This window comes from Photinus pyralis, unplaced genomic scaffold, assembly GCF_008802855.1.
Source record: "Photinus pyralis isolate 1611_PpyrPB1 unplaced genomic scaffold, Ppyr1.3 Ppyr1.4_LG1, whole genome shotgun sequence".
Lineage (NCBI taxonomy): Eukaryota > Metazoa > Arthropoda > Insecta > Coleoptera > Lampyridae > Photinus > Photinus pyralis.
This window is the reverse complement of record NW_022170249.1, coordinates 53,653,630-53,670,757: the sequence shown is the minus strand read 5'-3', so window position 1 is coordinate 53,670,757 and position 17,128 is coordinate 53,653,630. Positions and strand designations below refer to the sequence as shown.

General features: G+C 36.7%; 1 protein-coding gene across 1 annotated transcript in view; it reads left to right on the top strand.

Annotated features, from left to right (window-relative positions):
• Positions 1–5,677: 5,677 nt before the first annotated feature.
• The window catches only part of LOC116162893 (zinc finger protein 572-like), a 34,546-nt gene continuing 23,095 nt past the window's right edge, over positions 5,678–17,128 (top strand). The window contains exons 1-2 of the mRNA XM_031476656.1: positions 5,678–5,804; positions 8,054–8,157. Coding sequence (XP_031332516.1) covers positions 5,678–5,804; positions 8,054–8,157 — 231 coding nt within the window. The remainder of the gene's footprint in view (positions 5,805–8,053; positions 8,158–17,128) is intronic.

Below are 17,128 nucleotides of genomic sequence, written 5' to 3'. Positions count from 1 at the left end.
CTGTGACGCATTATATTTGTCTTTATAGGGAATAAAGTTATTATTATTATTATTATTATTATTATTCTGTCACCGATGTACTGGTTAGCATAGTAGTCCGTGTAGTGTTACTTCCCGTGCTCGATACGTTCATAGGACGGTCTCGATATAGTACGGTCTAGTGGGCAAATACCTTTACAAAACACTAAACGTTCAAATTGTTTTATGCATGTTTTTCTTAACACAGGACTCAACGGATTTTGCTATGCCATCTTGACACACTTTCCGTCAAGCATGCGAACATTGTTTAATGATATGTTAAAAAGTTCTCAAATCCCCAAATCTCTAATTCGCAGCGCGTTTACATCCTTTTCGTGTGCTCTTTTTTTAAGAAAAGATTGTGCAATTATTTCCCTTAGAATAGTCAGTTTGTCGACAACGACCATACCTCGTTGAAAAAAACCGGTTCTCGTCTCATTCGCAACTCAGCCGTCGTATGAGCAGGATGAATTCAATTTACCGCGAGAAATCTAAGGAAAACACTATGTACACATGTACACTTATAAACAAACAGACTGGAAACAAATAAGACATGACATAAACGAAAAAATATCAATAAATAACAATATACGCACAGTGAACGACATAGAAACAGAAGTAAGGAAATTTACGGAAACCCTATTAAAGGTAAAACTGAAACACTAACAAAAAATCACAAGAAACCAACTTAAACAACGGACAAAATAAAAGAAAGGAATAGACTGAGACACATATGGCAAAGAAACAGTGATAAACGCAAAAAATATTATGCAAAGCCTAAATGAAGAAATAAAACGGAACCTGAAACAATCCGCAACCGACCAATGGGGAAAAAGATTACAAAAGGTAAATCCAAATGACAACAACTTCTGGAAAATGGCTTAAAAAAGGATGCCCCCAATAGGGCCTAAAGTACGAAACCAACTTACATGAACAACGCAGACTAAGCCAACGCCTTTGCCGAAACCCTGGAAAATGCACACAAAAACTAAAACCCAAGAACAAGCACAAATCAGGAAAGTGGTACAAAAGTTCACTAAGCGAAATAAACAACCAACACTATTGAAAACTTACATTACATCACTCGTAGAACTAAAAAAATACATAAGAAAGCTCCCGAATGACAAAGCACCGGGACTAGATATGATAGAGAATAAAAAACCCACCCAGGAAAGCAATTGCCCAACTGACGTAAATAATTAACGCCATACTCAAACTAACAATACCCTAAATAATGGAAGACAGGAGAAATAATCCCACTAATTAATAACCTACTATCCATGGTCGGTAAACTGATAGAAAAAATCATGTACGACAGACTTAATAAAACAGAGACAACAGTAAAAGTAAACGACGCAAGTCAGTTTGGTTTCAAAAAGGAACGTAACACCACACAGCAAGAATAGTAACGGAGATAACCTATAACTATAACAAAAAATTAACTACAGTGATGCTGATACTGGACATAGAAAAAGCATATGAGACAAATGATATGAGCACCTTCGAGCGTGGTCAGTACTGGGATGGGTGACCGCTTGGGAACGCCGCTTGCCTTTTTTTGCTCATGTTTGTCTATTGATTTTAGATTTTATTTTAATGTCACAAAGTAACATATAATTAATAATTGTAATTCCGAACTAGAATTTAGTTTTTCCGAAAAAAAAATTTTAATTTTTTAACTTTGACATTTTTTTTCTCAATTTTTGTTGTAATAAAACTTGGCATCTTTTTTTTTCATAATAGATTGTGTACAAGTGATGAAAGGACCAATACAACAGAAGTGTCGCGACTTTGTCCTCCATGGTAGATATTCAAAATATTAAAATCCTGAAGAGCAGCGATGCTTAGAAATTAAGGTCACAAGCAATGCGAAATTCGAAGTGCAAAAACTAAACCTGAAGCGGATCTGCAAGGATATCTGTGCAATCATAACACAGGACAGATGATCCCGAAGATAATCTGGGATATGCTAGATTCGATTACAAACCCACAGATCACCGAATAATAACGTTAGCGGACCGTATCGCCCCCTGCACTTTAATAACTTAAAGGTAGAAGCCCCAATTTTGCAAATGCGTAACAACACACAAATAAGAGCATACCTAATATTACAGGAAATACGTTAAGAAAACTTTTTTATCTAAAAGCTGTCAATATTTGATCAAATTTTGGTTGTTATACCAACTTTTATTTTTTCAATGTGAACGGTTTCTGCACGCCTTTGTCAAGTTTCTGGAACACGAGTGTGTTTGATTTACTGATGACACAAGCGCTGATGGTGAATGGAAATCGATTGCCGAAATGGAACAGTGCTCAGCTGACCACTTGAACGTTTATGTAATTCATTTCAATACATCATTGTTTGCACTGGGCACAATTTAAATTGTGGAATTGCCTTCGATTTCTATACATGATGTAATGAAGAAACTGAACGCAATTAGGCAAATTCACTTACATGCTATCACCGCGGTAAATCATATTTGGATTTGAGCATCAAATATAAAATGGCATGCATGGGAGAATGGCGATAATTGGAACTGGAATTTGTAATAGTGTATATCAAATTTTGAAATGAACGCCTGCTTTAATGTTCACATTTTCAGGTTTGATGAAACCTTTTACGCGACATATTTTATTGAGTAGAAGTTGGTTAGCACTCCACAAGTTTGATAATAACGGCAATTACTTACCTAACGTCAATATCGACGACGGAAGCCTTTTCTATTTGTGCTTAGATGATTCGAGAAACGTTTTTCTGAAGTGCTTAAAATATATAGTAGTAGTGTTGACATTTTAGAACGGAATAAGTTTCCCGACTCGAAGTGCTTCAAAATATTAAATTTGGTATACACTAACTGAATTTCAAGTAGGATAACAACGACTTTAGTACCAACACGAACAAATATTTTCTCATTCATATTTAGAATTGAAAATTATTTATTCTTACTGTTAATACTCGCAGATTTGAAGCTGTTATTTCATTTATTGTCTTCATGGCGCTACCCACAAGCGCTGGGATCGTTTTAGTTATATACTTTGAAAAATTAATTATTCAAGAATTTTCACAAAAAGTAAATTACTCATTGACTGGTATTTAATCAAATAACTACTAGTCAACGTTTTTAATTATGGAATTTTCAATTACAATGCAATGCCGATGTGAAAGGCTTGTGACGGTCGCTAATGCTTTGTGCTTTCAGAGATGTAATAATATCAACACACATGTTATTTCCAATCTATTATTCTACAGCTATAGATATGTAATTCACCATGTACCTGATAGATCAACAATATCCTTCACCGTGATTTCTGTGTTTCATGGACAAATATGAGACTAATTTACAACAAGATTTGGATTATTTTCCTGAAGGATTGATTCATTACATGGATGATGTTTTTTCTATCCTCCATACCAAAATTGGTTCCTCCCAGAACTTTATAGCTCAGGGAAGGATTTGTCGAGGAGTTTTTGTATTATGATATGGTAAAATATTCTGCTTGTGTATTTCAAAAATATTTTACATTATACAGCGTGCGATCACAAAGCAGCGGTCCAAAAACTTACCCCCTGTATTTGAGGTCCGTTACAATGGAGTAGCCACCTTTATCACATAGTACTTTTTGAGGTTTACCTACGTATGCAATTTTTTCGTGCTGAAAAAATGTGTGCTCATTTCGTACTTATTTTTAGAGTAACTCGGCTTCCCCCTTCGGTGTTGAGCCTCGTCGTGGTTGTGGGGCTTGAGTGCTTCAGAGATCAAGGGAGTATGTAACGCCAAGCTCGCCCCGGCATATGACGGCTCCAAGTGAGAATAGTGGATGACCGATCCTGGTAGTTGAGTTACCTAACATGGCGACAACACACTAGGTACTTTGGTCGGAAGTCATTACTAACCCACCATGGTCAATCGTTTGTGTCATCGGCTTTTGTGAAGCAATTCATCACATTTCTCCTGAAGCACTATTATGGTTAAAAGTTAAAACAGCTTAAAGCCTTATAAAATTACATTAATCCTGGTAAGATTTTCTTATATTTAATTTGAAGTACGATTATTATATACCACCGACTGGGTGAGCATATCTGTGGGGTAGTGACAACAGATTGACTAACTGAAGGTAGGCCGTTCTCAAGTGACCTACTCCAAAGCGAAATTAATTCTGTTACCCTTTAGTTAGAAGCTATATTCTTCTAGTAGCCCTGGCGTCTGGATAGACATCCCCTCCGTGGTGTTTGGAGAGCTAAGGGGGTGAATTTACACTCTTCTGGCATAGGGCCTAATAAAAATAATAAACCAGAGGGCGCGCCCTATGGTACCCCTCAGCCTATGTTACGGATCACCGAGCCTCAACAACACACTAAACCACGCAAGCGTATCTCCGGCGCTGAGATGAAGAAGAGAAAGAAGGTCGGGCTGGGCTCTTCTTCCTGTGACCCAACCCTAACCCAGAGCCGATAAGGCAAGGTCGGATGACTCAACATCGAAGGGCAGACCACAGCCTCAACCAAAGACGGGTGTCAGTAATCGTGGGGCATCGCGCAACCATAGCTGCCCTTCCCTTGAGTGGTTAAAGGTGGTGGTTGGCAACCTCCAACAAATGTGGGAGACTGTACACCTAAAGGCAGTACACGAAGATTGCCTTCCTAGGCTTCACAAGGCTGCCATCTGGGACCCCGGGAAACCTGACGACCTGGTGGCTGTCAAGCAGAGCTTGGAGGTGCAGAATTCCCGGGCAAAGGTAGACAGCTGGTGTCTCTTCCACACAGCCGTGATGGATCAACCTCAAGGGAGGCTGATAGATACTTTGCAGCATTGACAAAAAGGACCAGACTAACCTAATCGCCAGGGGAAAAGGCTCAGTTATGGGTTTTTCTATCTAAAGGTGAGGGTTAGTAACCCTGCAGAACCTGAGTGAAGAGTATGTCAGTACAACCATCACCACACCAGCAGCCTAGAGAATCTGTGGTCAGTGCTTGCTCCACCGTTACGACCCGGGCCGATTTCGAACTGAGATGATTTTGCAAATATTAAGGCGCTGCTGGGGTCTGGTTCTAGCATCGCCGGATCAACGATAAACAGGTATTGTCTACATACATACGTACATGCATGAAAGAGAATTTTATGCAAATAAACGTGCAACACTGTAGGGTGGCTGCTGTCACTTTAGGCAGACACCTTACTGCATTATGTAGTCATTTGGCCAGGCACATCCTCAGAGGGCTGCCAAAACGCCCTCTAACGACCCCTGGTGGTGTGGAGCCCTCGAAAAGCAGAAAACTCAGTTGAGCAAACTGTTCAATAACTAAAAAGAAGAGCATAGCTATAGCCGATTGGTAGGCCTATAAGGTAAATCTAAGGCTGTATAAGAGGGATATTAGGAGGTGCTAGAGAGAGGCATGGAAGAGTTTTTGGAGCTCTATATCCACCTCCTCTACATCCCGCCTAAATAAAAGTGTAACAAAAGGTTCACAAAAGTTTTCGTTTGACAAAACAACCTTCGAAACACTAGAAATGGCTTTACGTCACCACAGCTTAAAGAAAGTGAATCTATCAGCGTTGCCAACGAAATAATAAGGCGCAAAGTAATAGGAGGATGCCCCTAGGTGGGGTGCTATTGCCATTACTTAACTGAATTGTAAAAAGCCTCCTCTGTCGAAGCAATGGCAGTGGTTACTTATACGCTGGAGTATGCGGATGATATACTCATACTAATAACGGACAAATTTGAGGCTACTCTGTGCAGACTGATGATGCATCAGCTCACTCTTAGAATAACCGAAGAATGGTGTACGGAACACTCCTTGTCCATCAACCAGAAAAAAAGGAGCTAGCTCGTTTCCGAAAAAGAGCGGTAGAGGGTCTTCGAACTCCTGTGCTATTCCAAAAACACCTTCAATTTTCAGTCGGTGGAATATCTAGGAAGTACACTTGACAAAAAACTGAATTGGAGCCAGCATATCTACCTCAAAACCGAGGAAGTGTTACGATTAATTTTATCCATTACAAAGCATTATTATTGTTCACGGTATATTTACTTATCGAAAGTCCTCGTAACTTTTATTGTTGGAATTTAACAACGCAATTTTACCGCGCAGTGCGTGTCGATTTTCATTTTCTTTCTGTCAAGAACCATATCCAGTTACTCAAACAGTTGAAAGCGTTAGTTAGAACGCATGGAATTCCATCATCAATATACAGTAATCTCTGAAGATTGGATCCTTAATTGAGGATTCCGCAGTAATTAGGACGCATTCACCTACATAAGTTAAGTACAATAGTGAGGATGTTACGTTCCTTTTTCTGTTTTAGTTTTATTTTGTTTTGTCGCCTTCGAAAGTGTTATTATTGCGAGCCGCCCATATTTTGAGGATTTAACGGTATTCTCAATTCACGCAGTTTAATTGTTCCACGATTATTATTACAATCCTAGAGTGTGCGCTTCCGTTTCTAATTGTCATTAAATTCCAGTAGTTCGTCGCACACCGGATGACTCTTCTTTAAGGCATCCAACACATTGGCCTTCTTTTTTTATTTACTGTACTGGTGTCTCCTACAATCTTCAACGTAAGCAGTCCCTGGACGACCACCATCAGCCGGCTCCGAAGATAAGAAGACGCCGTTTACCCATCGTCTCAGTTTCCCTATTTAATTGTTCCTTTTTCTATTCTGTACGTCCCCTACCGCTTAAGTTTCGTTCCTTTACTCTTCTTCATTCTATTTTCTCCTTGTTCTCTACGTCCCCTACGCTATAACGCTACCCTTAACATCACCTGAGGACCCAGCAATGTAAACAGCAAGTATTGGTACTGTTATTAAACAAATTGTTTGTATTTCCCCTCTTGTTCCGTCCCCAATCATCCCCCATATAAAAAAAGGAATACAACCATGATATTAACCATTATAATTACTGCCATTTTGTAATGTGAGATATCGCAACAACCAGCTAAAGTACATTAAGCAGTCTGGTAATTATATATTTTCAATCGTTGATTGTTACAACCTAGCCCCCATCCCATTTTCCTCCCCTAGATTATTTTTTGCCTAAAAAAAAAACCAACGCAAACAGTTTGCCTTTATTATTTATTTGAGTCACAATTTTGTTTTATATTTTTTTATTTTAAGTCCAGATATTCCTATCTTTTTTAACACGTAATTTCACATTTTACAATTAAATAAATAAATCAAAATAAACAACCTAGGTATAAGGCAATTAATAACTTAAACACTATAAAAAGGTTGATATTCCACATACAGGGCGGTCCATTATTCTTATAGGTGCCAAGCTCAAACAAAATGTCTACATGCGGTTGTTTACATAACATCTATCGTCTGCTTTCAATTAGCTTTAAAAAGTCTCCCTCAATATACGTTATTTTAAGTGTACCACAAGCTTAAACAAGTTCAATGTCACACACCGAAACCGAATTATTAGCGTCGTTTTATAATTACAAACTAATTTTAACAATTTATTCAAAAATATTACACATTCCATCAAGTTAAATTCATTCACGTTCGAACTGCTACCTTTTTTGTGGTCCTCGGATTGCCACAAAAGTAAGTTAATTACGCAAGTATTGAGTTAAAACACGAATAACTGAAAATTCAAAGATAACATTAGGCGTTACATCCTAAATAAATATTATTCTAACCTTGCAAATATAATTTTATCCAACCTTTTCCTTTTACGTACAAGGAATTATGAATGAACTCCAACCTCACATTTCCAACCGATATGTAATTTACAAACCATTTTACAATCTTACATCTGTAAGGTGTTCAATTATTGTGTCTGACCTTTCTGTCTGTCTACCCCATTTGGCACAAATACTTTCCTTCGCGCTCTATTAAACTGTTCAGTGCCTGTGACAATTACTCTTAATCAAAACGTTTACACAACTGTCAAATATGGCGTAATTTTGTGCTTAGCAGCAAATTCATTATGCGCCAAACTGTTCCCTAGAATATTACCCAAATTTTTGCCACGCAATATTTTGAGTGTATACCGATGGTTAAATTACGCGACCGTTCGATTGTAGGCTCGTACTGTGAAGCTAGCGAAGCGAAATATGTGACAAAGAGGTACAATAAAAACCAATTAGTGCGTAAAAACGATAACAAAAGAGGGTTGCAAATGCATCAGGTAATATTTTAATTTTAATGTATCACGTATATAATACCTTTTACCCAAAATCGCCCTGAAACCTTCAATTTCATGCCTACTTTCTGTCAGGAAATTTTACTTTCCATGACAGAGGCAGAGCAGACTACGTTTCCTGCCGCTTGTCACTTTGCTGACCGCATCGGTCACTTTACCAGTCGCCTTTGTTACATTTCCAAATGTCTATAATAATTCCTGTCATCACTGACTGATTGACATTAATCAAAAGTTCTAATTAACAATTGAAATTTTATATTAAAATACGATTTCGGGTAAAATTTAATACAAAACTCGTCAGTAAAATGACATTACTTAACTCGGAAATTAAAGTACTCGGCCTCGCCTCGCATTTCAATATTTCCTCGCCAGTAATGTATCATTTTCCAGACTTTTATGTAAATAACTATTTCTACAATTGTCAAAAAAACCTGCCATTTTCTGAAAAATTTCGAAGCGCGAAGTACTAGATTTTTACGGTCAATTAATAGTAAAGTTGCTCCTAGCATCGTGCGCGAAAACGTGAAAACAGTGAAAAAATAACGATTCCTTGTCAATCTAGTATTAAACTAAGTAGTTTGATGTAACCTCTCGCAACGGAATTCGATTTTAAAATCACGAAAACTACAGAGCTGAGCTAAGAACAATATAGTAATCGAATGAATACATAACTCAAATTTTCTGACACGCATGAGTATCCCATCAGTTTCCATTTCCTAGGCGTAGTTTGATGGATGCCTGGCTGCTAAACAGACAGCATTCCCGAAATTCAATAAATGTAAAAGGTTTTGTACTAAAATCCCGAAACAATTTATCATCGCGAATGTTCAAGGAGAAACAAGCCACATGTAAAAGAAAGAATTGAGACGAAAGAACGGATTCATTAATTTCGAAAGTTTACGTCCGTCCAAACCTTCGGATCTTCATCTAATGTACTCGAAACGGCGTGTTTGAATCCCAAAAGTTATCGGCATTCTGTCATGATGTGTATCCTTGTTGCGCTTCTATGGAACGTCTTATTTTCCGAAATTTAATTCTTAATTGGAATTTTTTAAAACTTTTTTCATCTCACACCAAGTTTTGTATGATACCCTAATTTCGTGATAATGAAAATCATCTTTTGCGCTCATTATTAATACCTTTAAAAAGTTTTTAATCTCGTTTTTAACGAAAAATGAAATGGAAAATTTCCCATTTTAGCCAACTCATCCTTAATTTTACTACCGCTCAAAACAGCTAATTTTTCTATACAAAAGTACCTAATAGATACGTTTGTAGCTTTGATATTTCGACACGATCTTGCATAATATCTCACAGTATTTCACTTCCTAAAGAGGACTTTCTCCGAATTAAAATTGTTAAAAATAATTGTAAGCGCATCCTTTCAATTCCATTATCGTAAAACAGTACGAGTTCTCTCTAACTTTTGGGGATTTACGAAACTGTTATTGAGCTCGTCAGGGAGGATAACGTATATTGTGTCGCAAAGATATGCTACTAAAGATTATTGGTGCTTTAATGTTAGAAAACGAAATACCATTAGTTTTACTATAGAAGGCGATGCTACAAACGTCTCGGGCTGTGAGCAAGTAGACAATTAAAGACCATTTACCGAATCTCTTTTTTTAACTTTGCTTTTTTTAGAAGGAAAATAGACGTATCCTGAAAGTTTTCTTTTAAGATATCAAAGCTTAAACTTCTGCCGATTCCCATACCGTTAAGTGCTTGCGGTTAAAGACGTCACGTTTGCGTTTGAACAATTACTGTGTTCTATTTTAAACGGAACTTTGAATCAAATCATAAAAGACATGAAGCTAAGACATCAGTAAATTTTTCCAATACAGGAAACAAACTCGCATGTAAAGTTTAAAAGCTCGAGTGCCCCGAGACAGGTGGTATGGATTTAACGATGCCTCTTAGGCTACGAGAGCTCCAAAAAGAGTGTGGTGCCTAAAACGTCCTGATTGTGCATGCTTGCCTGTAGATGTTCTGATAGCAAAGTGTAACGGTTTTTTTCGATTCAAAGCATATTACTTTTTTATTCCTAATTTAGAGGAGTGGGTGTATATTGTAAACAACTCATATTGTATTGTTAATGTGTCAATTTATCATGTATTTTTGAAGGACGCCGTTATGCTTATCATGGAATGTGAGATACAGATAAGTCGTTCGGCTGGAGTAAGTGATCCGCGAGTTTGTTCACCCGCAAGTGTGTGATAGCTGACGGTGTCAACGTCATAAAATAATTTAGGCGACAGATCCTATAGTTTGGGACGAATTGATAATAGAGCAAGAGCTTGCAACATAGGTAGGTACGATGGGAGTACTATGTACTTTGGGTCATCGTGGCTTTGGCAGGTAGCAGATATCAAAGATGTATAAAATACCAATTTACTTACGGCAAATTATAAATCGTAATTTTTGTATATTTTTCTTCGTTAGAATATAACAAATCACGTCTTAAACTAACTAGTAAAAGGTGTGTCCTCAGTTGTAGTCAGACAGTTTTTAATAGTTATACTCAAGTAACATGAATAAAATTCAGATTCAGATGTAGGTGTCATTATCCACCATACTGAATGGGAGGATGAAGACACCTATAAAACAAGTAGAGTGCATTGACACCAATAAAAGCAGTGTGGCATAAAAAAACACAGTTGCACATTACAAGATTCTAATGGTTCCGACTAGGATGCCGCGAGGAAGATTTGTAGACTAACATCCAAAAGTAGCGATCTGTGAAGTTACATGAAATTCAGGGTGGTTTTGTCTAAAAGATTCTGATGGCACTAAGTGAATCGGGCACATGACATTTTAACACTTTGTAGGTGTCTGATACCAGCGAGGGGGGTTGACTCAACCAAAGGGTTCCAGACACTACCATTACCTAATAAGCATACCCACAGCCTTAGAAGCCTTAATTTCCTTTGCACGTTCTCTTTTATGTATCTCTCTTTATCATTGAAGGTTTGTCCCTTCCGTCTTCTGTTGTCTTCGCCTTTCACCGTTTCCATTTTTGTATCAAATGTATCCATTTTAATTTTATACGATAATAGTCATAGCTAGCTAATTTAATTATTCCAACAGTCATCATTCTTTTATCTCACTTTTTTAAGTGGGCGGGATTTCTCCCAAAGCTGTTCTTCCAACACAACCCACTATACATTACACTTAAAAAATCGGGGTAAAATCCGGATTCGAACCATGAACCTTCAGTGTCATAATCGAGCAGCCACTTCAGTACGCCATAAATGTTAACTGGACCTAATGTTATGATGTACGTCACGAAATACTTTTGATGAAATTTTAACCAAACCCTTAATAACACACATACCCGCAATAAATTAAACAGAAACGCAATCTTTAATGAACAAGTTTCATTATGATTTTATATGTGGAACCCGAGGTGGAACCTAATTATAAAATCAGGCCAACGACTGAAAAAATCCATTATTTGATACTGTACGCACTTTTAGATTGTTTTTCATTGATAAAGCTTTCGATTTGGATACAGTTTAGAGAATATCAGTGTTGTCATTGAAACGCAATCATTAGGTATCGTACAATTCTATCAGTTCTGTATAAATTACTTGCCAATTAAGCGAAGGTTGAAGAAAGGAATCTGGCATCAAGGATAATACCATACCTGTAACAAAGAAATAATTATTAGAAAACAGTTAAAGTAAGCAGCAAGTTTTCTGTTCCATTTTAACATTGGAAATGTTTATGTTTTCGTATATGAGTACAAAATTAAAAGTTTCGTTCAAGACCAAACGCCAACGGTGTCGGCATCGGCATACGGCATCGATGGTCTCCGAGAGGTAACACATTTGCAACGGCTTAGCAAAAGATGAGCACGAAACCGATATTCAGTCGCTGCATGTCAAGAATCGGAATTAGCAAAATATCAGCCAGGTGACGCACTTTAAGACAGTGAATATTTTGAGTCGCCGTCTGACATACTATGCAAAACAAGAAAGACTTGCCTATAACTAGACTGCGGGCTTAAGCGTAGTCTATAGTTGTTGTCGACACAGTAATGCAAGCAACAGCAATACACGGCGGGGCAAAAAGCGCAGATATGATGTGGCAAATCATATGAAGTAAGGCTGGTTTATTTTAGATGTTCCGTTCATTAATCATTCTCGTGATTAGCTCGAATTAGTAAACAGATAAATTTCTGTTGAGAATAAACCAATAAACTTAGGTTAACTCGTGCGTATCAACATGTACTTTGTAGATAAAATTTTAAATAATATGCAGATTTCCAAACGATAAAAATTTAAAGGGTCAATGGATCAGAGCCATTCGAAAAGAAAAATTTACTCCCGCCATAGTGCATTTGCGGGGAATGAAGCCGATTTTAGAAAGGTACCGACGAAGGTGTTAAACAATAATGCAATACCGAGCGTTTTCGACTTTCCCATTCACTTAATATCCCGTTTAAAATAACGTAGAACTATTATTAGACATCTTTTACCAGCAAGACAACGGAAATACCTATTTGCCTATTAGGTATAGACGTAACTAAGTACTTACTGGTAGTAAGTATATTTCAGGTTTTGTTACAAGAAAAATAGCTAACTCTGTTAAATGTTCCATATGTGCAGATGCTATATTCGCATCAGAGAGTTATTCAAAGCTTTTAACTAGAAAAAATTGTGGAGGATGTTGCACGTATCAATCAAGCGATGCATTAAAAATTTGCTAAATTGCTGAAAATGTGTTCAGGTTTTTCATTCAATCCACACCACACCGCGTTGTAAACAAAATGGTTATCAGCAGTCTAAGAAAAATAAATAACAGTTACAGCCCATTTGGGTTTATGGATAGGCATATATTGAATCAAAATCCGCTAAATAATCATATCTTACTACTTACATCTTTAGTTTTAAGAGTATATTTTCCCATACGTGTTCACCACCCAAAATACACCTATTAAATCAAATTAGACTTAGAGTAAGGCAGTTATATACATTTAGTTCAAATAAAAATACCAATAAATTCGATTAAAACAGTTTAACAGGTATATGTTATCTTTTTTTGCTACTAAAATTTAGAATAAACATGGCAGGCAAGCTGCAGAACGTATAGTCCGCCCCGCGATGAACAGTTGGTTCGCCTATTCCTATCTTGACAACAGGCGTTTATAAGTAAAATCTACGTTACGCGCGGTCTATTATAACAAAAGGTCTCTGGATATGAATGATCGATATAAATTGTACGGGATTTTATATAGTGTTTTAGTTTTGGTTTAATAAATATTGATATTAAATCGAACCCGAAATTATAATTCCCGTTACAATATCTACCACATAATTATGAATTACAAAAATAATAAAGAAGATCGAACTCCAGGAAACTTTCTTTTCTAACGAGTCGCCAAATTAAATTGATTCGAAGTTGGTAGTTTAGTTGTCATAGTTCCACCAGAAAATCCCCAATAAGAATTCACGGAACAAGAGTTACGACATGTCTCATAATCTATATGGCGATTATAACTACGAAGAAAACAATCAGTAAAAATCTCGATGGAGGGGCATGTCAACTGATCACAGAGACAGAGATGCATCAGTTTCTTTTTCTTAAGGTTTTTTTAAAAGCTCTCTATCCATGTAAAAGTCGATAACGCGACGGTAATTATAGAACGGTTAGTCGGTACGTTGGGTTTCAACACTTATGCAAAATAGGATGGTTTTATTTCGGGGTAGCGTAAATGACGAGAAATCTACATGCTTGCTACCCTTATTAAATTCTAGAGACAATGTGAAAGCAGAATCTTTATTTTTTTAAATTAATTTAATTACCACAATCCCCACTCGACCCACTATACAATCTCAAACAGATAGTACAGTAAAATTAGACGAAAAAATGGCCAAACCTTGAACTTCAAAAATAAAAAGGTCTGATTGCTGAAAGTTGTTCATCACCCTTAGCTCTAAATGTGGTCAAAAGTCTTCTGCAAAATAGCGTCGGGCGTAGGAGGGGGAGAGAGGGAAAGTTGTAAAATTAGCTCATTTTTACGTTTTTTGTAAATATATCCGAAACCGTTCCTTTTATACCAAAATGTGTAAAATACTTTTTTAAAGGAAATTTAATTTTACATAAAATTGGTGATACGCATTTCTTTACTGCGCCTAACAGTTTAGAAGCTATGGTAGAAACAAGAGTGTACTATGTCGAAAACTGGAAAAATGTGAAATTATTTAAATTTATCAAAAGTTTTTGGTAGTGAATGCATTATTACTTAAAGGGAATGTACTTCTGAAATTATATGCAATTTCTGAAGTAGAAAATGGTCTACTATCTAACTATGCTGCGAGTAAAAAGTCCAAAATTCCTCTCTCGACACTCATTGCCCATAGAAAAGGTATTCGTGGTCAAAAAAGCACGACCATGGGCAGAAGTCCAACTATCCCTTACGAACTTGAAGTAAAATTATCTGAAGGCCTAAAAACTTTAGAAAAGTGGGGATGGGGATTAAGTAGAGCTGAAGTATTGAAGATTGTAGGAGATTTCGTGACCATAAATAAACTCAAAATTCCATTTAAAAATGGAATGCCTCAAGAAGATTGGTTCTTGGGGTTCTGTAAAAGACACAATTTGTCAATAAAAAAAAAACACAATCCATAGAATATGTTCGCAAAAAATGCATGGATCCATTTATAATAATTAATCAATATTTTGAGTTACTTAAAAAAACTCTACGTGACTTGGATCTGAATGATAAACCACATCAAATTTGGAACCTGGATCAATTGGGTTTCTGTCTAGATCCATCCAAGACTAAAGTGGTCGGGAAAAAAGGAGTAGCATCATCTAGAACAACAGGGGGAGTTGGAAGAGAAAACACAACAGTTTTGATGACTGTTAATGCAGCAGGTGGTAAAGCGCCCCCTTTAATCATATTTAAGGGTAAGCATATTTGGGACGAATTGGTTGCGCCTGACGGCGATGGTTTTCCAGGTCCGACCTATGCCGCTACTTCAAACGGGTAGGTGGAGTCCGATATTTTTCTGCGGTATTTCAAGAAAACGTTTCTTTCGCATATTGGTGAAGCGAGACCCGTTTTATTGATATATGATTGACATGTTTCACATGTAGATGAAGGCCTTGTAAGGTGTGCAATTCAAAATAATGTAACAATTTTAAAACTTCCGCTCCACTCGAGAAAATTGCTCAAATATTCCGAGGGAAGACATTGTAATGACACTTCCAAAACCAACTGTTGGTAGTTTATGATACCATAGTTCAGATATATGCAGTCTACACCTACCCCTGGTATGGAGTCAAAATTAGAACTGAAATAGTTTTTGTAGAGATATTATATTTATCTGAACTATTAAAATTTTGCTTCACACTTACCCCACCTTACCTTACGAAACTCTTGTTTACTCTACAGCTCCTAAACTATTAGGAGGAGCAAAGAAATGCATATAATAATCAATATTGTGTAAAATTAAACTTCCTTTAAAAAAGTATTTTACACATTTTGGTATAAAAGGAACGGTGTCGGAGATATTTACAAAAAACTTAAAAATGAGCTAATTTTACAACTTTCCCGCTCTCCCCCTCCTAAACCCGACGCTATTTCGGAGAAGACTTTTTACCACATTTAGAGCTAAGGGTGATGAACAACTTTCAGAAATCAGACCTTTTTATTTTTGGTGTTCAAGGTTCGATGCTAATTTGATTGTACTAAGATTTGCCATACTTCGTATTCGTACCCAGGACCCTTGTAACAAAGGTTAGCGTTAGAGCTACTAACCTAAGATCAACTGAGTTACAGAGGTCCGCATAGGAGTTCTCGCTAGGTACGTCGGGAAACTAGTAGATTCGTTTCAAATCGATTAATTGACTTATTTTGAAAGATGGGTAAAGCTAAAATATCCAAAAACAGTTGCGGTTGCAGATGTGTTTACTCCGGTTTGGACGAATTTGTATTATTATTTGATAGCACATGTTATATTCACATATTAATAGGTTTGAATGAGTAGCTAAACCGTTCTTTAACCGATGGGTAGATAAAGTGAAACAAATAATTGTGCATTCTAATGACATCTGTCATTCTTAATTCAAATGCACGATTTAAAAAGACGTTCAGAATATATAGGGTTTTCGCTATAAATAGCGTTGCACGTCATCAACAGAAGTAAATGGCATGCCAATTTAAATCAAGATTTGACGGATTTATATTCATTATTATTTAGTTACTTTTTGGGAGAATAAGTTGGCAGATTCGGAATTTTTTTTTACAATGTTGCCAAACGTTATTTGTAATATTTGTTGACATTTGACACTTTTGTTCGGTTTTTGCGTGTGAAAGTTTTCGGTTATTCTTGTGGTTGTTGTTATTATTGATCTTCACTCTTAGTGCAAAAAAATGTGTTCTGTTCAGAACAAAATTGCTGTTTGTGTACATTCTACCGTTATTTGCATTTGTACTCGCCACAATGCCGAAACATTTGACCAGTAAAGTGAAGGAACTCCTTGACTCTTTAATTCAATATTTTGAACAGTAACGAGATAATGGGGGTTCCTTATTACCATTAGTACAGTTCGATAGGTAAGAATGGTTTCAATTACTTCTGACTACTTCTACTAATTGTGATTACCTTCAGCGCGTTGTGGCAGCATTACATTTAAACATTTCTACGGTCAGCAGAATTTCCCAAGCTTTTAAACAAAACGAAGCTTTGATATCGCAGATCTTGTATTTGCATCTAAAAGTACTGGCGATTACCACGGAGAAATGAATCGTGAAAACTTTTTACATTGCTTTGAAAAACAATTATTAGTAAATTTAGAAGAACCAAGTGTTATCGTATTGGACAATGCTTCTTACCACAGCACTTTATTGACACTAAATCCGAACAACTCATGGAGAAAAGCAGATTTTCAAGATTCGTTACACAATAAACTTGCACTTGCGATTGTAACCTCAGAAATGTGGAAA